Here is a 24275-nt window from a genome sequence, read left to right on the forward strand (position 1 = left end):
CTTCACTAATGTTTAGCGTTAGGAATTCGTACAAGGACTCTGTGGAACCGGCGGCACTCTGCGCAACAACATGCAGATCGTGCCATTGTCCGGGGGTTAATCCTTGTAGCGTATGAAGCGTTTGATTGGCTGATATCTTATCGTTAACGGTTGACCAATAAGAACGGTGTTTTCTACGCCATTTTATGGCAAAATTTAATATGGGACAACCGCCATTTTGCCACGATAGGAAGTTTAAAGTCACTGATGTCGCGTCAACCGAGAGGAAATCTTCCCGGAGAGGTGACAAGGGTGCTGTAATTACGCGTCATATACCATTTGGCAGCCATTTTGGTTTTAAAAATGGTGATTTTTTAACTTACCAGCACCATTGGTTCGCACGTTAATAATGTCGCTCGGTTCGCTACGACCAACACTGTTGAAAGACACCATATAAAGCTGGTACCTCGTACCGCAAGATAACTTGGTTAAAGTGTAAGTGCCATTAACTGAAGAAACTTTAGTTTCCTTCCAGTCGCCATATTCTTGGCGATGGTATAGAAAACATTCTAAACCAATTATTGTCATTATGATATGCTTAATTAACTTAATCAAAAGTAATTTTAACTAGATTAAAACTCACTAAAGTACTGACCTATCGCTGGACTGCCGAATGGTCTGTTTTGACTCCATTGGATCGTTACGGAGTTAGAGGTCACGGAATAGATGCTTAAGTTTGGAACAGTTGGCGGTACTGCGAATATAATTAGGACATTTTTCCCTGATTATCGCGACTAATACTAAATAAATAATAAATAAATTTTCCCATAAGTCTGCCAAATAAACAAAAAAATAATGAATCTTAACAAAATTTCAAGTGATTGGTCATTTTTCGCGCCAGAGTTTTAAACAAAATTTCACGTGATTTGATAACAGAACAACAATGCTTACCATCTTCAAGTGTTTGAACTATGATTTCGTTGGACTTGGGTCCGGCACCTTGACTATTGAAAGCTTGTACTGTGACGGCGTAATAAGTCGACCTCTTCAAATTGGTCAAATGAACCTCGGTCTCGTTACGTTCAAAAACTTGGACCGTTTTAAAAACTAAACTATCTTCGGTTGACATCGATGGCTTGTAGCCGACGTAGTAACCTTTGATTTCGCCATTCCAATGATTTTTTAAAGGCATCTATAAAAAAACATTAACCTACAGTTCTAGCTACTAACTTAGCAGAAAATAATAAATTCTAAATGGCCTAATAATTTTATGTCAAGTAATATTTAATTATCTTTAAAAGTAATTAACTTAATAAACATACCTTCCAGGAGACTTTGAGCGAATTTGGTCCAGTTGCCACAGTTCTAACGTCCGTAGGAGGACCGTCTGGAGCTAAGGTAAAAATCCATAAAACATTAAAATAGGTCGTGAGAATTAACCATGATATTCACAGGACTGAATAAATTAACATTTCCCTATGGTTGAGTTTTAATATATTTGATGTGAAGTTTTAATAAATATTAATTATTAATATGGGAAGCCTTAATTTTAAATTAAATTACGTATGGAATTAAAGCGTCTGTGAGTTCGAGGACGGGGATAGTAGGCCTAGTTAATATTTGAACATTAAATCACGTCAACTACAGACGCCAAATGCTAATTAACCAACCAATTCGAGAATTGGCAAAACCCACGACATAACAACTCACTGCCTTTTCTAACTACGGGCCTTAACATCAAAACACCTTTACACCTAAGGGCAGTTCACATCAAAACAATAAATGCTTTGTTCCAAATGTGTGGGTAATAATAGGACCGAACTTGTGGGAATAAGTTCATTGGATACGTGCCATAAGTTTGTCATTGGTTACCGAGAGCTTGTTATGAAGTGACGTACGTAGATGAAACGTTATAGATTCTTAAAGCGACGCCTGGTGAGGCACTGTTAAAGGCTTAGTACAGACTAAATATAAATATGGACTGCGAAACCGAGTGTAGTCATTTCTCGCGTCGTTCTCGAACTAGCTCGAGCTGTAAGTCCCTAGCATTACGATGTATAGGTAGGGTCATACTTATATGGAACATATCTTAAAACTTATGCAATGGGCAATAACTTTTGAGTCGATTTAAGCACTATTGTCGGTTGAAGGCCTGTAGTTAGAGAAGGCATTGAAAACCCCGGAAAGTAATCAATATTATAGAGTCGCAAATTAGCTTAGAGACGATATAGATTCGGGACGGTGCATCAGCTCCACTATTTGTCTTATAAATAAATGTTTAAACTAGTTTAAAATCAGAGCGTAAACTTTAAGCGGGAAGTGTAGACCTACAGCTTATCAAGTAAAGGTTTAACACTGACCTTCCTCGGCAGTTTTAGCGTGAATTTCTTCGGAGAAAGGACTGGATCCGATGGCATTAACAGCGGCCAATCGAAAAGCGTATTCGGTACAAGGCGACAGCTCCTTAACTTCGAACATCTTAAACGTCGACGGGAATGATAAATTAGCTAATATACCTGTTAATTAGAGGGAACCCCGTCTTGTTGTGTATTTGAAACATTGTTAACTTCTCTTATCTATAAACAGCCTGAATTTACGTTAGAAATTGACGAGGTATTTTAACGATAATGCGTTTTAAACAGGATAAAATTAAACGGGAAATTGCATTCAAATTTATTCAATAGGTAGAGATGCGAGTAGTTGAATTTTAAAAGTTTAAATTAAGGAACGGAAGATATAGTTAAAGATTTGTATTTACCATAATCCTTCGGGGCTACTTGAAGAATGTAGGATGTAATGGGACTATGTCCGTTGAAATTGTCAATCCATTTCAGGGTGATGGAACGACTTCCGTAATCTTCAACATCCAACTTCCTCGGTACCCACGGCGACTCTAGTAAAATACTGTCGTTTCGGTCAAGGTTATGATCTTGGAACCTACCTCGCATTCAGCTATCTATACCTTAACGCAATATTCGAATCAACCTAAGCCTAATTACCAGTTATCTCCCTCTAAGTTACGGTACCAAAAGGTTAGCACTCTCCCCAAGTATCTAGGTTACTTGCCTTTATTTTCAACCTAAGCCTAATTTCCAGTTATCCCAATCTAATTTCCGGTACCAAAAGGTTAGCAACTGTCTCCCAAGTACCTACCTAGCTTACTTCCCTTTATTTCTATTTGCTTTTGGGATACGAATGCAAACTTAGTTTGAACTAAAACTGTAAAAGGATCCAGATGCGAAACTATTTATATATTTTGTATCGAAAGATGCGTCCTACGTGTTTCTCTATGTGTGGAATGTTTTTCCAACGACAAAACCTATGGGCCTATATCGGTTTTGTAGCTCAGTTTCCTTTCGCTGGAGTTGGAATAGTTTGTTTCTCGAAACGGAAACAGATTCGCCGGGGTTTTGCTTTAAAAGCATCGGGTTCTTTTCCCCCACCGAAAACAAAAGATGGAGGAGCAAGGGGCAGGGGGAAAAGCCAAAATATTTTGAAAATGGAAATCTAGAATTCCCCCGAAAAAGTATCGTGATCGGAAAGAGAGAAAACTATCGATTCGTATAACCAACCACACGCAAATACATTCAACAAACCATAAGACTACTACTACCGAGTCCTTATAAGTCTAACCCTGATAAAAATCCGATAAACCGATCCATGCCTTAGTTTGAATGAAAAGAATTTTTCCCCATAGAGGGATGCTAACTTATGATGACCTTATACGATAATAGACCTATGATTGAGATCGTGGGAGTTCCAAACAAGGCAGCGAAACTAGATTCATTTTGAATTTGAAATGCTAAAAAGCTAAGATATCGAAAGGGCATTATAATATTTAAAAAAGCAGCGAACTAAGAAACCTTCTTGGATCGGAATATCAAACAAATAATACAAGATGAACTAAAGGGATAGTTTCGCGATGAGTACATAAAAGTTACCTTGAACGTAAAGCTTGGTTGTGGCTTCGGCGAATCCGAATGAATTCGATACTCGGCAAGTATACGAACCAGTATCGTTCCTCGTCGCTTGACTTAAACTTAATGACGTAAGAATTCCGCCTTTTTGGGGACTGGACTTGCTAACGAATCTGATTTCAATTAGTGTATGAGAACTTGATAGCTTGTATACGTGATATCAAGAATGATTTAATGAAAGTTTCTAGGAAACACCGTTACCTTTCATCGAGGCGTTCTATAAGTTGGTTCTCTCTGTACCAAGATATCTCCAAAGGTCTGTCACCTTGAACATGACAATTGATTTGAACCGAGAGACCAATTTCAGTGTTCTGAACTCTCTCCAAAGCTTCAACAGAAGGCGGAGCTGATTCATAGAAATAAATACAAATAAACGTCTAAAATTAAACTACCAAAGAGGAAAAAAAAACTACATGAAACCAAAATTTTACTTGAGGGTTAAAGGTCACGACACTTACATAAATTTATTACGTAATATATTATAAATTAAAATACATACCATGAACCGTTAAATATACGAGTTTATTCAAGCCAGCTCCGACGTTATTCTGGGCATCGCATAGATAAAATCCAGCTGTTGTTTCATCAGCGTCTCTAATAACGATGGTCCCATTCGAATACACAACGTAATTAAAACTATTATAGACTGGGATGAAATCACGAGGCAATTTTCCTATTTAAGAAAAATAAATAAAACTGTAATGTGATATAGAAGTTTGCTAGACTTCCCCTTGAAGAATATTTCGGAATAATTTAGAGAGTACAAGGCGCGTGGCACTATATAGAATGGCCGATGGGGATCCCAAAAATATATAAATAGATGGTTGCTGGTTACCTGCTTCGGACTTTTTCCAATTTATGACTGGAGAAGGTGAACCTTCCGCCAAACAATCGATCGAAACGGAACTCCCCATGACAACCGATGTATTTTTCGGCTCAAAAACCCAACGAGGTGGAACTAAGAAATAATTGAAAGACTTAAATAGTTAATATGTTTTCCACAGGCAATATTTTATCAGCGATTGGTCAATAATTAATTATTAAACAGAAAAATTAGTAGGAATAAACTGACCGTCAACCGTTAAGGTTGAGCTGTGACTTGACATTCCACCGACGTTTGAAACTTGACAGGTGTAATTACCGGAATGTCGATGTCTTACTGATGATATGACCAAAATAGAAAAACTGTCGTGAACTTGTATGGTCACTCCGGTGTCCGTCGTAAAGTGTTTGCCGTTTTTCATCCAGGTGATATTGAACGGCGAATCACCTTGACTGACCGAACACGTGATAACAGCCGTGCTTTTTTCCCTGACCCTTTTAGGGAAGTCGAACGGGATGATTTTGGGTGGAGCTATAATCAATGGATGACAGAGATGGAAATTTAGAATTATGGGTAATTGGGATGAGTTGGTCCAAGTGTTAACGGACTTACTGCTAACCAGAACTATAAGGGGTTGACGCGCCGTTAATTTTTCTCCGTTACTAACGCTGCAAATATAGTGACCCTCATCGCTATCTCGATGGACATTTTCAATAACCAGTGTGCCATTTTGGTAAACGTTTTGGCGTCGACTTATGGGAAGCTGAATACCCCCTTAAACATTAAATGGAAAATAATACTTATTTAGTTGAAAAATTGTCTCAATAATCTGTCTAAATGATAGGGGTTGTTCCGTCATTACCGACCTTTCTCCCAACTCGGAGGGTCGACTGGAAACCCTCCGTAAGGACACGACACAACCAAATTTTCGCCCTCGACGACAGTAACATTTTCCATCGTCCTCACAAACGGTGGTCCGTAAACGTTAAGCCTGGCATAATGGTAAGCAACTCCGACATTATTTTGCGCCAAACACCCGTAGACACCGCCATCTTCCTCCTTAACATCCGAGACGTTTAATCGACTCAAAAACCGGCCATCGGGTAAGTCGGAACGTTCTTGGTACAGACGAGGACTTTTACGAAGTGGAACCCCGTCCAAAGTCCAAATGAACAGTGGAATAGGGTGACCAGAGAAGACGCAAAACAGGGATACAGTGGCGTGAGGTTCGACTGTCGTTTCGGGGAAACGATCTTGGATGCTGGGAGAAACATCTGACGGATAAACGAAACTATTCTGTCAAAGCACGCATTGCATTTCTACTTTAAATCCAAGACGCGTGCTGAGGGCTTTTAGAGGCAAAGAAAAAAGATAAACTCGCGTACCAGCGACTGTAATTTGCGCCGAAGCTTGAGCAGATTCGAGTCCACGATGTACGAAACACTGGTACATTCCCTGATCCTCCCTGTAGACGGGGGAGATGTGCAGAATATTCGAGGAGTCTATTTCGAGGCGCTCTTTCGTTTGTAAGAGATGAAAATCCTTCATCCAAATGATGTTGTCAACGGGGTAACCCTGGATCACGCAATTTAAACGAGCGTCCCCGCCGGTAAGTACCACTAGAAGATGAGGCTCTACGACCACCTCTAAAGTACCTGCGGAAAAATATTAATACACCATTATTCTTAAAGAGCGTGCGAGTGCCAGTGACAGTATTGAAGTGGATTATACGAAGTGCTTATCTGTCACAAAAATCTGACTGACCACTTCGGATATGAAAGGTTGATTATGGGGATGAGTACTTAGGTAACTACTTCGCGTTATCAACTTCGGGACAAAACTGAATATAATAATAAATTCAGATACACTTTCATCTAAGAAAAAGGAAACGCAACCTCCGGTACATTACGGTAAATCATAACTATCAACCGCAGATAGAAATTGCAGAAAGTGAGGTAAAGAAACTAGAGAAAAAGGGAGTGTTGGAGTAAGTCGTAAACCATTCTGGGAACGACTTACTTCGTTTACCTCACCATTACCTAGCTCACTTTCTATAGAGTTATTTGCCTTTGTTACTATATTACTTGACTTACTATCGCGTGGACCTAAGCATTGATTTGAAACGTAAAACAATAACCGAGAAGCCCAGGACGATATTGGCGTCCAGTGGCATAAAGTCCAGTACACCTATTAATAATTACCTTTAACTGTGAGCTCGGTCTCAACTTTGTCTTTATCGTCGGCACTTTGCGCGAGACACTCGTACTTGCCGGCATCTTCCGGGGTGACGCTCCTGATGAGAAGAACTCCCATTACTTGGCTGAATCTCGGGTTCTTTTTGGTAGAGCGTGATTTATCCTTGATGTTCTTGTGCCACGTGATGGAGGGAGGCGGTTTCCCTTGAGCGGCGCACGGAATGACCACAGTCTGACCCCGAACCGCCGATATCTTTGGACGGCTATCAATAATCTTGGGCAAAATACGACCGGGAGGATCTGACGATAAAAGCAAAATAAAAGGATTACAATGAATTATGAGCGACCCCGAGATATGTACTCGCTTCGCCCCAAAAGGGAGAACCTCTTTATTATTTCTGCTACAGTTATCCCGATTGCCTTCCTCTCTCTCTTGTTGCCAGTCTTGAGCGTAACTAATCTTGTTAACTGCATTTTTTATTTCAATGCTTTTATACTTTCAGTTGTGACCTTTTCAACATTCTGACATTCAGTCGGGTTTAATAATGAATTTCCAGATGGTAGAGTTATAAAAACTAGCTAAGCTACCTGGTGTTGCCAAGATGCTTCAGGGACTAGTAAGAACTTCTAGATGTAGGAGCTAAATATACAGTCTGTGAAAACCCGTAATCTGCATTATGCTTTTTACAACTTTCAAATACTTAATTAGAGGTTAATAAAAGTTTTAGTGGTCTAGAATAGGATGTTCGTTAATAGGCTTATGTCTAGGGGTTCGCCTACTCCGTCCTAACCTCGACATGCGCCGAACTACTTCTAATAAACCTTTATTTCCCCAGTGTTACTGACATAAACAATGCAGTTTGTTCAAATCAAACAAACAAGCAGAATTTCGAAATAAATATAAATCAATAAGGGAATGCAAAAGGAGAGCGTCATATAGGCCTAGTTGAGATGGTTCTTAAAGGAATAATATAACACTCGAGGGAAGTTTGTCGTCTGCTTTTCCTTTTCTATAAATGACTTATACTTCATTTAAATTTCAAAACTTCAGGAAGGAAATATTTACGACGAAGGGACACGGTTATAAATATATTAAATATAAACTTTTGAAGAAATGCTGCATGGCACAAATAAAATAAAATGAAATGTTATTTTCTATAAGATGCACGGTAGTTTCTCGTTCATTTATCTAAACACAAAGTAACTCTTTTTGGCTCTTGTTCAGGAGGAGGAGGTTTTCTCCATCCTATACTGGAGTTTCGATCCCCGCTGTGTGGGGTCGCGAGCGTGGGTGCCTTGATGGACCCCCACCGGTCCCTGGAGCCCAGCTTCTCCTATCCCTTTTGGAGCTTAAATTTATTTTTGAAGAGGAATTTGAAATTCATGAAGAATAAAAATAAAAAGAATGGGGTGGGAAAAAATATTGAAAAGCGAAGAGGTGCTAAGCCGTGCTAAGCCTAATTTGTTTTCATCCAAAAATGCGTATGCATTTTTTACGGAAGGGCAAGAAGAAATAGCTCGCAATCAAAATAGATAAACAAGTTGGTTAGTAATCAATGTTGGTTATAGACCATGGTTTCAAAAGTCTAGGGGTTAAAATAGTGTCTGGTGTTTTTGAGCGTCTTGTTTTTCCTTCGCATGTGTTTCAAACAATAAGGACTTCTGTTAACTTTGAAGTCCAAACAAAGTGTTCATAGTCCACATACCTAATCAATGTTAAGCTTGTCTTAACTTGCAGACCATACTCTTTACCCTTTTGGAAAGGGTTCATAAACCAATCAGAACGGCAATTAAGGTATAACACCCAAAAACCTCTAATTTCCCAGGGATTTAAAAAACGGATAAAGCTGGTTCATGGGGAGGCGTCAGTCCTTAATGATTTTTCGCAATGCGAGGACGGTATATGGTGTGAAGATGCAACGAATCGATTTATACTTTAAACGTTTACAGCTTGCACCATACAACGCCCCCTTGCTTGTGTACTTCAACAACTGTATATACCAAGTCTTAACAGACCAGAGAAGTTCCTTACATAACGTACAAACCCCCATTAAAACCTTATTTAAAATCATTCACGATTAATTAAACGTTTGGTTATATTACCATTTTAATTTTCCTTTTGTAAAAGTGTATATACTTACTGCCTTCTCTATTGAAAGACCTTGGTAACGTTGATGTATTTAAACCCAATTTTTTTTCAATTTCGATTAGCACGGTAAGTAATTAGGGCCTTGGGTTAGAGACGGCATTGATGGGGAGGAGTGGGGGGTGGTGTTTGAGGATATACACAAAAGCGTCTAAAAAGGGGAGCTCAGTTCACCTCCTTTGAAAAGCGCGAACCCAAGTTGTCAGGGACAGCTGTGCCCAAGTGAACGTTGGTGGCATGGCAATTACCCTTCATGGATTTTAAGATCGAAAATTATTAATATCTTTCCTTTGTCGTGGTAGTATTCTCCAACCAACTCCCACCCCCAACTTATTTTTTTTTATCAATCCTTACTAGATTTTTAAGAAAAAAAAGTGAAATTTCTTTCACATCCAAAAGTTCTGGATTCTAGTTAGTTAGTTACTTGTAAGAAGTAAGTTACCAAACCCCAATTTTACAATTCCCGGGGGTTTGGGGTTGGGGAAGGGTCCTTTAATCTTTAGCGTAGGCTTAATCTTTTGTCTGGAATCGTAAAAATTCCCCAGATTTAAAAATAAAATTAATTCTCCTGTTATAAGGAGAATATTTTTTCTTCGTTATTTTGCAAGGAGTAACATTACTGGAGTGATACTTCGAAAGTGGAACCTTCCTGGAACACCCTGTATAGGGCAAGGAAACACTATTCGTTACTCGGCGAATAGCGAATGCGTTTCACTATCTAATCAGCGCAGGAGTCTGCAGCTTAAACGTGCGGATCTTAATTTTAAAGCATTCTTAAAGTTAATGTATTCTCGAAGTCATTTGACTCGCCTTGCGGCTAAGCTAGGTCCGTCCACTTTATCTGATCTGTGGATATATCGGAAAGTTTGTCTTAATGAACTTTTAGTCATTACAGTGCAGATTTAAATGATCCATTAATTAAAATGGGCCAATTAAATTGGTTTAATTATAAGAATCGATCGAATACGGAGCGTGCTTAGGTTTAAACCTAACTATATAAAGCTAAGCTCTCTTAGCAACGATAGGGTTCGTGAAAGAAATAGCTTAAGAATTAACAATTACTTCTTTTGACTTGGTTTAAATTGACATTACGTTCATGGGTTAGATATAGTTAACGTAAGTACCTGTTAGAATGATTTTGCCTCCAGTGGAACTCTGTCTTTCTTGTCCATTTAATCGATGTCTTGTCCGGCAATGAAAAATGCTTTTGGAGTCGTCTAGAGACACTTCGAAAACGTAAAGTTCGCCAGTTGAAAGCGCCAAGTACTTATCTTTTCTCTTATGATCTGAAAATAAAGAGTATTTGACATTTATTTTTCAATTTCCGACATTACTTCTCGAGTGTTTCCTTCCCACACACACACACACACCCCCCTACTTCCGGTATACGTTGCTTTTATTCTAACATTATCGTTTAACCTTTGACCTCAATTACAACAAGGATACATGACCTCTGTTCTAAAACAAAAGTATTTTCATCTATACTAATAAAAAAAATTGTCACCTATGGCGAGATATTTATCATAAGTATATGATTTCGTAAGTCTAACCATGAACTTTAAAATGAAATTTAAGATAGAGGAGTAGTGGTTTACCATTATTCTGAACGGGAACAATCAGCTTCTGATCCACAACCCAAGAGATAACGCTGACAAATTCCCGCATGGACAGAGATACGTGACAACGGAAGACCGCAGTGTTACCAAAGATGGCGTATTGATCCTGAGCTCTGACGTCATACTGCTGATCTAAAACTGCATGAAACAAGAAAAATATATATATAACAAAATTTAATAACAGTAAATTAAATTGCAAGTCAAATACGAGAAATAAAGATTATACGGATTATTAAAAGAGTTATGGCCAAGAGTAAATCAACGTGGAGTAGTACGGAACAGTCCTAGTTTATTTACTCCTGGGTCATATATTGTATTAGAGAAACTCGTTCCATTAAGGTAACGATAGTTGGGAACATTCGGTTGGTCGGTTGGTTTATTAGCGCCGGTCACGATCTCGCGACTTGAAAAATATCGTCAGACTTGCAATGGCTTTTGTTGGAATTACTTTTAGGGCCTTGGCTAGCTGCTTCTAAAATATACATATACCTTTCTAATCTAATTTTCGTTGATGTTATTACTTCTTTTTTGGAATCGAAACAAGTTCTCTAGTATACTTTTTAAACTGAATTAGTTTCGGTGGCAAATTTTAAAATAGACCAAAGCCTGCCTTAACTTTGAGTATCAAGAACTACTTCCCATAGAAAAGTATATAGATTTTTGAAAGAGCTAGTCTTTAATTGAAAGCATAAGTTTTAAGATATGTTACTTCCATAAGTATGACACTTCCTATACTTCGTAATGCTAGAGATTTACTTTGAGCTAGTTCGAGAACGACAAGCGAGAATTGAAGTACTACACTCGGTGGTTAATTTTGCAGGACTTCCATCTAGTTCCTATTTAGTCTGTACTAAGCCTTTGACAGTGCCCCAGTCACTAGGCGTCGCTTTACCTCGAATCTAAAACCTACGTCACTTCATGACAATCTCTCCGCAAACAGTGAAAAACTTATGGACAATATCTTATGTTGAAAGCAAAATCCGTAAATGGCAAAAATTGGCTAAGCCACGTGTATGGCTTTTCTTGTAAAATAATTACAGTACATTTACGCTAATTGCTAATTAATTTAAAAGACGGAAATAAGTTTTTTTTTTAATTATTTTTTGCGCCTAAGCTCCACGATTAGTGGCTTGCTTTTCCCAAAAGAAAGAAAACTCAGGAATTTTTTTTAAATTGAAGATTATGGAAGTTCGATTTTTAATTCTTTGATCTCATTGAAGATATACTTAAATACTCGCACCATACCGCAACTGTCTTTCTCCATAATAATAATGAAGAAAATACACGTTCCTTCGTTTAAGTACCCCTTTAATTATCCACTCTCAACTTTCTTGGGGAGAAAAATCACTTAATTTTCAAGCTTCCTCTTCCACGGATGGAAAATGGAGCTGTAAAGTAGAACGCCTCGCATTCAGTTAATAAGAACCTCAATAATTCGACAAGACTAGTAAGAAAAAGAAAATATGTTGTAAAAAAAATGTAGGATTCCTTTGGGTTAAGAAATATCGTCAAAATAAAAAAAGAAAAAGTTGAAAATAAGATGAAGACTTTCGAAAATACTAGTGACCGTAAAGAGCGGGGATTTTCAGAGCTCCGGAACAAATCACTCGCCGCGTTCCCCCAACTAAGGAGAATTGCTCCCGAAAGACTGACTTCCACGCTACCCTCAAGTGTTAATGTCAACATTTGAACAAGTGCCCCGTACACTAATATTTAATTTGGGTATTTACCGAAACTGCGCATAGGCAAGAAGTTAATGAGCTCTATTTATATACCGGTGACATAATAGAGTACTTGATGGTCAATTCTTGCGTCAAAAACTGGTAATAGTGTTTCGAGGATAAGGAAATGGACGGCCAACACGAACGTGATAAGGGTGTTGTGGTTGACGGCGTTCAGTGAAGAAAACCGATCACACGTATTCTTTTGCATAACTATCTCTCACTGTATGTGCACTGAACGCACATACAGTGTGATGTCGACAAAAACAGCTGTAAACCCATGGGAAAACAGACTGTGAGGTGTCCAAACAATTTTACAAGCCGCCTTTTAAGCAGTTTAGTGAGCTTATAAGATGCGTTTCTTAAGTTTGAGACTGGCTATTCAGAGGTAGGTCTAAATAGGGTTGTTCGCAGTTAGTTGACTGATGGTTGATTTGGTATTTGATTAAGTTTCTCCAATGATGTACTTGTAAGAAATGGTCACGTATCACTTGAAGCAATTCCTCAACTTAAGACACCCTACAATTCCTGAAGTTTATGGAGATCCAGTTCCGTCAATAAATACCTAGGATATTCAATATTGAGTACACGCAATTTCAGCGCGATTGAAGTCTAAACATTTGCAAAACGAAGCCCCCAAGCTGTTAAACCATCAGCTAAATTTGTAGCGTGCACTCGTAGCTCTAGTAGTTTTAGGAAACAATTCCCTGAATAGACGACATACGTTTGTACATATCCTATTTAGGAAATCCCTTTGGGGGGAATATCGCGTTCAATGAATCGCGACAAGTACATAGCCATGCAGTTTTCTTTCACCGTGAACATGACCACTTGATGGGAGTTGTAAGAGACCGGTTTAAAAGAGAGGCGAGAGTGAAGTTGGCAAAGCAATAAATTCAAAGGATTTAATTGGCTCAGCCGATCGAAGTGAAAAGGGAATTTTAGTAGCTTTCAATAGAGTCGATTACGCCAGATATATATCAGCTTCTACCAGCCTTTCCGCGAGCTCGCGGAACCCCAAAACCTCCTCTTCCTTCTCATCCCCGCTCGGTGGACCCCGTTCTCTTCAAGGGGAATGTATAGCTCGATAAAGAAAGCGCGAAAGGCCGTGAATTGCTGCCCGGGGAAATTAAGAGATGCTCCTTCTCACAGACTCTTTCAACTGTCCTTTCGTTTAGCGACACAATTTTATACGCCAATGCTACAAGAAGTATACGATCAAGGTTGGACGGAATGCCAATCTCTAGTAGAGGTTGGGACTTGATGATAAGTTTCTAAGAAAGATATGTCAAAACCTAAAATGTCACACATCTATTATTACAATCTCCTTGAAGGAATTTAAAATTAAATCATTTCTAACGCATTCCCGAAGTCCGTATCAATGAACCCAGTTAAAAGTAAAAAATATATTAAAGTAATATCTTAAGTTTATAAGATATGTTCCTATACTTCGTAATGGTAGAGACTTACAGCTCGAGCTAGTTCAAGAACTACAAGCCAGAACTGAAGTCCTCCTACACTCGGTTAATCAATTTTGCAGGACTTCCATCTAGGTCCTATTTAGTCTGTACTAAGCCCTTGGCATCGCCTCACCAGGCGTCGCTTTACCTCGAATCTATAACCTACGTCACCTCATGACAAGCTCCAGTTTGTAACCAATGACAAACTTATGGAACAGATCTTATGGTAATACTAAATTCCTAAAGCGCTGATTGACCTCTTGCTTAAGAAGGTAAAGAGATCAAGCCTTGAAGAAGCTGCAGTATGTCGTAAACCATACTGGGAAAATACACCATAATTAAAGGCATAACATACTTTCAATCATACCCATTTGCCATTGATTAAACTTATGTATATGGTTATAGGCATTCCAATCTACAACCAACCTCCAATATGACACGGTGTTAACCTTGCCTCGGTCGGAATTGGGGGTACACTATAAGGCGGCAAAATCGATGCCGATAGAGAACAGACGTCTATGTTTGCCATTCAATTTTTCTTGTCGCGTAGCTAGTACGATCGTACAATATAAAGCTACTCTTTAGAAGTGTTACTACACCCACATGTACACCACCAGTTGGGGGGGGGGGAGAAGAGACGAAACTGAGTTACGTTCACACCTATAAAGGGTCACGAAATGTCCCTATATACCCAACAAATTACCTTGGGCTTTCCTCTGGACAAGAAAAGTATCCCGACATCCGAACGTGTCTTCATCAAGGAAGGGTTTGGGTCTCCCCTCTCTCCCTCTAAAAATAGTTGCAGGAAACTAGATCCAGGTTTACGGCTGCGTGAACATTTCAAAGGAAATAAAAGTGGACTTTTAGCTCCTAGGAATTTTAACAGGGGTGCCATGTAGGGATAAAAAAAATTGAGGAAAAAGAAAACGTCCAGCAGATAACCGCGACAGCAAACTTGGCGTACCGGGCAAATTCAACGAACAGGAAACTCAGTTAGCAAGCCCCCCGTACGCTTCAAGTTTCCTTTATAAAGGATTGAACCGCCCATATAAAGCCTGTTCTCACACCCCCCAACACTGTACTTTACAGAATTTAGACAACTGTGAACAGAGTCAACAATCGCTTGGTATCAGATGACTTACAAGTTTAATTAACTTTGATTTAGAGTTTTTGAGGTGAGAGGGAAGGCTATTTAAAATGCGGTGTTTCGGAACAGAAAAATAAAAGCAAATGTGCAAAGTCAGTCAGTCAGTTAAATTATTTTGCAACTAACAGAAATTTAATTTCACTCTTATTTGTTAAATTGTTATATAGAGAAATAGTGTACTTGGTTTAAAAATGACAGTACTATGTCGTGCAATAGAAAATGAAAAAATTACTAAACCAATATGAAATTCGATATTACATTTTTGAAATTCCTCAAATTTCCAGCGACTGTGGCAAAGCTCTCCAACCCGGGCACTTAAAAGGTCATAAAATAGACCCCCCCAACCAATACAAACTAAGTATAAGATCTAAAATTCATTTCAAATTTTAATTCACTTCGGGGCGGGTGGAAGTCTAAATCAAACTTTAAACAGCCCGATGTTATTCTTCCTGGCGCCTGAATGTTTACCTTAAACTTAACTTCGGTTTTCAGTTAAAATTCAGCTTTAAGACTTAAGAGACTTGGTAATGGAAGAATTGAGTTCATTAATTTCGAATAAATTCTTCATAATCTACAGGGTGGAAGAAATCAGACCAACAGCTACCTTTGTGGACGACCCCCAAAACTGCCGAAAGATACCGTGAATATACTACATTTAGACCTATTAAACAGGGTGTAAATAACAACGCCTTGGGATTCACATCATTTTATTAAAAGTAAGACAGTACAAACGTGATAATGGGGAGTATGTCTGAATGCTACACACATTGAATTGTCATAGCCCTACACTTTAGCCTATGAACTTAGGCCGCACACTGAAACGTACAGTACAATCTGTTTTGCAAACATATCAGCGTAGATGTTCAATGTAACTTCCATCGTGGTGAAGGCACTCTTCAAGGCGGCTGTCCAGGTCCTGCAACACATTTTCCAGCATTTGTGGTGTGATGCTGTTAATTGCCGCTCGAATCCGGTTCTTCAAATCGTCTACATTTAACGGTTCGGTGCTGTACACCTCGCCCTTGACATAACCCCATAGGAAAAAATCAAGTGGAGTAAGGTCAGGAGACCTTGCCGGCCACGGAATTGGTCCGCCTCTGCCGATCCAACGATTGCGAAAGTGTTCGTCTAGCCATTGACGAACTTGAACCGTCCAATCTGCTGGTGCTCCGTCCTGCTGAAACCACAGGTCTCGAAGCACTGCTAATGGTAACTCGTCAATCGCTTCACTAAATTCAAGACGCAGGAAGTCCAAGTACGTGTTTCCGGTGATGTTCTCATCGAAAAAGAACGGACCGATAATTCTAGTGCCAATAATACCCACCCAAACATTTACTTTCCATCGAATTTGATGGTAATGTTGTCGTAACCAGTGGGGATTTTGTTGGGTCCAGTAATGGACGTTATGCCGGTTAACCGTACCATTCCTATGAAATGTCGCCTCTTCGGAGAAAAGGACCTTACGCAAGAATAACGGATCGGCTTGAATTAATTCACGCATGGTGAGACACAAATCTTGCCGTCTTAAGTAATCATCGTCCGTTAAGGCTTGATGGAGGTGGATATGATATGGCCGGTAGTGGTGACGATGTAAAATAGCAAGAACGGTGAAATGGCTCAGTCCGACCTCTTGTGCGACCGCTCTACTACTTGTGTGAGGATTACTTTCAAACCGTGCTAGGATGTCCACCTCCCTACCTTCATCACCGACTATACGGTCTCGTCTACGTGCACGGTCGTGCACGACGAAAGTACCAAAATCACGAAGATTGTCTCTAATGGTAACGAAGGTGCTACGAACCGGATGTTGGCGGTCTGGGAAGCGTTCGGCATACAATGCTGCCGCTTGTTGCACATTACCGCGACATTCACCCAAGATAAACATCATGTCCAGTTTATCGCTGTTAGAATAGGCTGGCATTCTTCTACGTGACAGAATGAACAACACTAACAAGAAACTAGCGGCATCGTAACTCGCGCGCTTGTGATTACAGAATGTGTGTAGGTCTCCTTATCTACAGTACAGTAGGCTAAACTACGGGCCATGGGCATAGACATAGCCCGCGTTTTGGCCTACCGTAGATAAGGATCCCATTCGTGGGATCTTTAAAATAATCCGTGGAGAACTGTAGGTCAGAATTGCCTGTGTAACTCTGATCTACAGTACTCCTTTCTAAAGAAACCTCGTACTGATGTCTTATCTACTGGTATGCGTTTTACAGCAATGTTACACTGAACGTAGGAGATCCGTGTAATCGGTAATGAAGACAGAGAAGAGAATATTCTAGCACGTTTTGACAAAAATCCTCGTAACAGTGGTAGATCGGTTGGACTAAGCCATACAGATATTCTTGCCATATTACATCGACACCATTTCCTACCCTATCATATCCACCGCCATTAAGCCTCAAAAGAGGACGATTTAATAAGACGGCATTACATTTGTCATACCATGCGTGAACTATTAATTGCAGCCGATCCACTATTCCGGCAAAGGCGACGAGGCTACATTTCACAGGGATGGTACGGTTAACCGTCTTATCATGCATTACTGGTCCCATCAAAAAGCCTATTGGTTACGACACCATTACCATCAACTGCGATGGAAGGTAAATGTGTGACTTGGCATTCATGGGTACCGACTTAACGGATCCTTCTTCTTCGATGAGAACATTACTGGTGGAACGTACTTGGACGTCCTGCGTCACGAGTTTAGTGAAGCGATAGACGCATTACCATTAGCAGTAATTCGTGAGCTTTGCCACCACATTGAGCGGTCAGTGTTCGTTAATGGCTGCAAGAACTTTTACATAACTGTTAGATAGGTAGAGGTGGACCAATTCCGTGGTCAGCAAGGTCTCCTGCCCTTACCCCACTGGATGTCTTCCTATGGGGTTATGTTAAGGGAATATCGTAGTATTAACGTTGTTAAATAAGGTTGCTTGGGGTTAAGTCATGAAGTCACGTAGTTCCGAGGCTGGTAGCCTTCAGACATGTTCCTTATTAAACCATCTCTTTTGCTTACAATGCTACGTATTTATTTACACCCTGTATACGAGGTCTACTCTGTAGTATAGTGACGTCACCCGACAGCAATATTGGGGGCCGTCAACAAAGGTAGCTGTTGGTCTGATTTCTTCCACCCTGTATACTGAAACATCAGAGAGATTATGTATATCGTCTTACGAAACCGTATTTAAAATTAATGCAAATCTAACGAGACTCTACGTGTATTTAACTTTGGAATAATATATGAGTTAGGTATAGAATGCCCCTTCCAACTTTAACTTTGTTAAACTTAATTTAAATATAATTATATTGCTTTTATAACCATTTTCTAATAAACAATAATGACAGTGTTAAAACGTAGTATCTACAGAAACTGCGAAATTGCTATCAAATTGCGAGACAAATACCTAGGCCTAATTTTCAAAAGTTTTACTAACGTATATCACAAACACCTAAGCCTAACTCCATCAAAATAACACGCTGAAAGAGATAAGGGGCTAACCACTGCTGACGTTTCGCGCAGAGTATAGTTTATAGTATAATGGGTTGTCCTTTTTAGTGAGCAACCTCTCGGAAGCTGACTGAGCAAGTTGTTACCGCACGAGTAACGAGGTGACAAAGAGACACCAACCATGTCTTTCAATCTGAACCCCGGTGACGAAATAATTATTGGGAGGCGATTGAAGGAAGTGATATTGGAAGAAATAATTGGAACGCGCCCATCATTACACTTCAGTAATTCAGTTCAGTTTCCAAGAATGAATACGGTCAAAGGCGGGACAGGTGAGTTTCGCCTCCTTCTGAGCTACTAAACCGTGAATTACACGTTTCACAAGTTCGGTCATCGATACACGAAAGAGAAATCAGTGCAGAGTTGTCAACAACTCCGCTTAGACGTAGGCCTATACATAGAAACACAAGTGTCAAATAAAACGTGAAGTTCGATTTGTTGGCGAATGCTTTTAGGGTGTCACATTCCCAAATTTCTTCGTCCGCCCTCAATTGTTCGAGCCCCCTTCCGGTTTCGATCCACTCGTACTACAACCATAGCTGCCACAACTGATGACGAGCAACGAAGATACGCGATACGAGATTCGTTGTCTCGAGTTAAAACATCTTGTAGTACAAGCCAAGAATTTCCTCTCATTTTTACTTTCTTTTTTTTCTAAAAATTCTTTTGTTTTCGGAAAAGAAAAGATAAGACTTTCCTCGGGCAATTATTGTCGTCAAGATTAATTAAAGCGGTTCGAAATTAAGTTGGGGTTAAATTTCAACAGGGTTTGAAGGAAGTAAGTCACGTGGCTAGTACCAGTCGTAGTAGTAAGAGCAAATAAAAATAAATATCTCTGTAGAAAGTAAGTTAAGAACTGCATGGGGAGGTCTTTAATTTTAATGTATTCACCAGGTTCTTCAAATCTAGATATCTCTACCTCCTTTAGCTTGCAAGAGGTCAATCAGCGCTCTAGCTTATTCAAACCTTGACCTCTTAACCTTATTTAGCTTTCAACAGGTCAATCAGTGTTTTATTCTGTAAAATTAAATTAATATCCGTTCAAATTTCTGTAAAACAAGAAAATATTTAATCAATTCGGTTTGTTCATTTGAATGAATTGAGGTATTAATTGCCTGGAAGAAAATGAGTTAGAAATTATATTTTAATATGCTTCAAGGAGATTATAATAATACAGAGTATATTTCGTATTGGGCAACACCTGGTGTCGAATTACAGGTATCAATGGAGCAAGTTTCAACTCAGTGCCGGTCTGCCGGAAGTGTCTACTTAAGTTAATGTCAGGATCCATTAGGAAACAAGTTGAAAACTTTCTTTGTAAGTCAGTTGGTTGGCAAAACAACAAGCGTTAACACAAAATGTAATGGAAATAACTTTTCGCATAATTTAGTTTCTGGCTCGCGCTAGTACACGGTGACACTTAAAATGTCTCAGCTATGCTGGTTGGAAGCGTTAATGACCCGCGTGCACGATGCTTGTTCCTTCCTTAAGGAAATACTTTCCAGGACAGACTGCTTTGTATACGAAAACACGCTCATAAAGTAAAGAAAGACTTAACAATTTTCTAAGAACAAAAGGAATATAATCTAGTCAAAAAAGCAAATAGATTGGCGAGCCTGTGGATCATTTGTTTACTAAGAGAAGTGGCTATACTAAATGGTAGATTGTAACGTCAATAACCTATGAGAGGGGAGGAGTTACGGGGACGTAACGTCAATATTGTTAGTCTAAATTGAATGGCTTGAGCTGACAAATTCCAATATGGTCGCCAAAACCACGAGGTAAGAGATAGGAGGGTGTGACGTCACGAGAAAGTTCGTAGTAGCAGACTATAGAAGATCTGAGCCGCGATCTCGGGTTTTTCCAATTAAAAATTTTATATGACTATTAACATGTTCTCAGAACGTATATGAGTTCTTTGCATTGCGCAAATTGCACAAACTTACGAGGAACTCATTATCTTACGTATGGTAACAGGTATTTGTACTCCAACAAACCCTACCCTAGCTGCGGTTATTTATTAAAAGTAGATACAAATAAACAACTCCTTTAAAATACAACATTATCACTTGAGAAGGCAATTCCATATTTTACACAAATTCATTCCAAAACTAGTACAGAAAGGAAGAAAATATAGAAATATATGTAATCTTAGGTGCATAGAGATGAAGTTAAGGAAAAGCGAATTTTACACAGAGTGAACTTTAACAAACAACATTCAACGGACGATATTCGCCAAGGAGGAAAGTTACTACAAACAACCGAAAAGAAAATATGAAAACGCGGGAGCAGGGTCCCGTATTCTAAACGTTTCGAGTTTTTAAAAAAAATATAAAACTGAGCTGGGAAAATTCGACGGCGCGTGCCACTGCGCTCTTAAACTCTACAGACTACCGAATAAAATAATGTACTTTCAAATATGCCAAATGGACTCTGGGAAACTGCATCGTAACCCGCGCCGAAACCAAGTATAGTAAACAGCCAAGGGACGGAAGCAACGCCTTCCACAACTAAATGATTTGGCACTTCAAATTCTGTATTTCCTTAATTAAGTTTTATTTTCCCTAATTGGTAATTATGTTTTATGTCAAAAACAAAAGGTATATAGTTTAAATCAATGTTATTGCGTTACAAACAATGATTTAATTAATTAGTCTTGATTTGGAAAGTAATTAAATCATATTTATCGTTGGTAACGTCCTAATCCACTCACTCGTTCAACGTTTATAGAGAGCTTTTAGTTTAGAGGAGGAGCTGAAACTCGTGACATAATTTACGCTGCCATATTGGTGGGTTTAAAGCAGGAATGAAGCTGAGACCACCCAATGGTAAGACATGGGAGGGTGTGACGAACTACTATTCCATCTGAAAGCTCTCTATTGAAATTTGAGTAAAACCCCAACCAAATTTACTGACTGACTTGGTAACTTCAAATTCGTAAGAACTCCACAACCTAGCATTAATATTTTTTGTCGTGTCAAGGCCTTCAGTTAGAGAGTAAGGGTTAGATTCGTAAGGAAGGAGTGAAAAATCCCGAAGGAATAAAAGGCAGAAAAGGATAAATGGTTTGCCGTGAAGGAGAAGGGGGAGAGCGAAATCGCAAGCAAGGAAGGCAAGGGAACCGTTTTGCTTGCATAGAAAGAAAAAAAACATTCAAACTTCTTCCCTTGGTTGGGTTAGGTTGGGCTCGCTCTCTCGCGAAACGTCCAGATGTAAATTCGCTCGACAACAGCTTTTCCTTACCAAAGGTACTTTTCTATCCAACGCCTTTAACAGTTTCTTCCTCTCTCTCTACCCTAACCCCTTCCCGAATGATTCCTTTAGTTCCGCCCCAAATATGACTGTGAAAATATTGTAATTATCCTTAGCGACGTTCAAACAAGTAAAGAGCTAGAATAATCTGACGTGATGGGCCTAATTTTTGCTTAATGTCATTTGGACACCACCCATAACGTCACCATACTCCGTATTTAAGTAGCAAGTACATCTACAAAATATTCACTTCGCTTCGTCCCTAACAGACACCCAATTACACCGCAACCCTAACACAGTCCTCATTAAATACAATATGATGATAACATCAGAGCATCACCACAAAAAGGACATATCATAGAATAAACTGAATATTTAAGTCCCAAATTATCCCAAGTACATCTACCTAAGGAAAAGATTCTCTTCCTTGCGTCCCTAACAGACATCCAAATGCACCGCAACCCTAACACGGTCCTCATTAAATACAAGATGATACCATATGCGGATGCGGATGTTAGAGTTTGTTTTAATTGGCTTCCATTCTGAAGTGTTCGCAAAAGTACATCCATCCCTAGACCACTTGTTTCATGCTCTGTTTTTTCTTTATCTTCTTTCTTCTCCAGTTAGAGAAGGCATGCACCATCAAGGATCGAGGGAGACGCAAAGAAAAAAAATAAAGAAACTTTTCCTCTTTTGCAAAAGAGAGACGCATCATTTTGTCATTTAGAATTTTTTTTCTCCTCCTTTTAAAAATTTTTCCATTCCTTAAGAAACAACATTTTAGGACGCTTGTTAAAGAATTTTTATCCTCGCTAAGCCTCGCCTAGCAAAAATTCAAAATGCACCGAGAAGTATTGTATATACGTAGCTATAGGTAGGTACTGGCTGGCACTTAAGCACGAACCTAAAACCTCCAAAAAAGATGGGGGGAAAAACACACAATTTTCTTGGATTTTTTTCGTAAAGAATAAGAAAAAAAAAAGAATAAAATATTTTTGTAGAAACTCAAGGAGCTTAAGTTTTCCTAAAATTATTAAAAACGAACTTTGGATTTCTTTTCTAGAAGGAAAAACGTATCTGAAGTGACGAGACGCAAAAATATCTCTGAAATTCAACGTTCAACTTTCTTTGTACGCCATTGAAAGAACCTTTCTACCAAGGAGTAACACTTAACTGCTCATTTAATTTCTATGTTATCACTCGACAATGTATGAAAAGTTTTAGGGTTCTTTGCGGTTATTTTTCGATTATTTTAGTACTCAAAAGTCTGGGCTCCAAAAATCAAGTCGTCTGCTCTACAGTAAGAATTTACTTTAGTTTGAATGGGCCTTTACAATTACACATCCCTGTATAAAATTTACAAGTTATTTGTTTTCTATAAACAAATGCTAATTCACTTCCGTCGTCTGCTTATTGGACTGAGTTTAAAAATTATTTAGACTACGGTGAAGGTTTCCACCTTGCATAAGGGTAGACTACAATTTAAGGGGTGAATGTTGTGTTGCTCCTAGAGTTAAGAAATAACTTACACGTTTTTAAAAATCAACTCACGTTTCTACATTTTAGGTTCTGATAGCTTTTCTCCTGTCGTTTTGTTCTTGGGATAAGTACCAGCTAGACAAGCAAAGTTTTATGGAATTACGCCTATACTCTTTTTTATCTTGGTTGTATAAAAGCATTGTCTGCTCCGGAATAATGTATTTGGAAATGGAATTACAAAAAAGGGGGATTTGGAACAAAATGTATTGATCAATTTTCCCGTAACGATTTAAAGAAATACTTTAAAATTCCATACGTGTACCCACAGTAATGCAGTATCAAAAAAATAAAATTTGAACAGATATAATTGTGCCATAAATTAAATACAGGTTGTCAAATCAAGAAGGGAGTGTATGATTATAGGACCAGAATTCAGTGGGATGGTTCTATGGGGTTGTTTGGAGTCGAAAATGTTCTATAATTCTATGAAATTTTTTCCCAATATGGGGAAACCCCTAAACAATTACGTTATGATAGCTTTACGGATAACCCCTTCATTAAATTAGCATTATCTTTCAGTTTCATAAGGGGTTATATCACATAGAACTTTCCACTGTGCTTCGTTCCTAACCATGCATACACTTTTTGAAACACCCTGTATACCAGTGAAGTACTACTTTAAACTTTTACACAAAGAGGTGCATCAGTGAACCACTTTGGATGGTTTACTTCTTCACTTATTTTTGTTTGCAGGTAGATCATGTGTTTTTGAGAGAGAAGTTTCGCCTCAAAGCTAATTAGCGCCACCCTCAAAACTAAATTTGATTCATTGCAATTAAAAACATCAACAGAAAACTAGTTTCAGAATAAATTAATTAAAAAATAAAAAATAAATATTTTTCTCTGCATATTCCGGTGGTTTTTCCCCAAAAGGATCAAGTTTTAGAATAAATTTTTAAT

At 38.8% G+C, this 24275-nt stretch overlaps 1 protein-coding gene and 1 long non-coding RNA gene across 4 annotated transcripts in view; one reads left to right on the plus strand and one right to left on the minus strand.

Annotated features, from left to right (window-relative positions):
- LOC149654340 (cell adhesion molecule Dscam1-like) overlaps positions 1-24275 on the minus strand; it is a 57850-nt gene that overhangs the window by 1695 nt on the left and 31880 nt on the right. For 2 of the 3 annotated variants that reach the window (XM_089845809.1, XM_089845807.1), the window contains exons 3-20: positions 10716-10874; positions 10245-10406; positions 6981-7274; positions 6165-6434; positions 5646-6053; positions 5392-5553; positions 5029-5310; positions 4792-4914; positions 4456-4629; positions 4158-4302; positions 3921-4069; positions 2738-2872; positions 2340-2495; positions 1302-1372; positions 931-1171; positions 623-733; positions 363-548; positions 1-294 (exon numbers count right to left, since the gene is read on the minus strand). In XM_089845809.1, coding sequence (XP_089701935.1) covers positions 1-294; positions 363-548; positions 623-733; positions 931-1171; positions 1302-1372; positions 2340-2495; positions 2738-2872; positions 3921-4069; positions 4158-4302; positions 4456-4629; positions 4792-4914; positions 5029-5310; positions 5392-5553; positions 5646-6053; positions 6165-6434; positions 6981-7274; positions 10245-10406; positions 10716-10874 — 3522 coding nt within the window. The remainder of the gene's footprint in view (positions 295-362; positions 549-622; positions 734-930; positions 1172-1301; positions 1373-2339; positions 2496-2737; positions 2873-3920; positions 4070-4157; positions 4303-4455; positions 4630-4791; positions 4915-5028; positions 5311-5391; positions 5554-5645; positions 6054-6164; positions 6435-6980; positions 7275-10244; positions 10407-10715; positions 10875-24275) is intronic. The other variant, XM_089845808.1, reaches the window with a different exon arrangement.
- LOC149654341 (uncharacterized) lies at positions 148-2470 on the plus strand. Its single transcript, XR_016370575.1, has 4 exons — positions 148-282; positions 366-474; positions 611-1377; positions 2352-2470. It is a non-coding gene; the product is annotated as an uncharacterized LOC149654341 (long non-coding RNA).

The sequence above is a fragment of the Phalangium opilio genome, unplaced genomic scaffold (genome assembly GCF_054372755.1).
Source record: "Phalangium opilio isolate 3A_F unplaced genomic scaffold, DU_Popi_V2 ptg000079l_1, whole genome shotgun sequence".
In the NCBI taxonomy this organism is placed as follows: Eukaryota; Metazoa; Arthropoda; class Arachnida; order Opiliones; family Phalangiidae; genus Phalangium; species Phalangium opilio.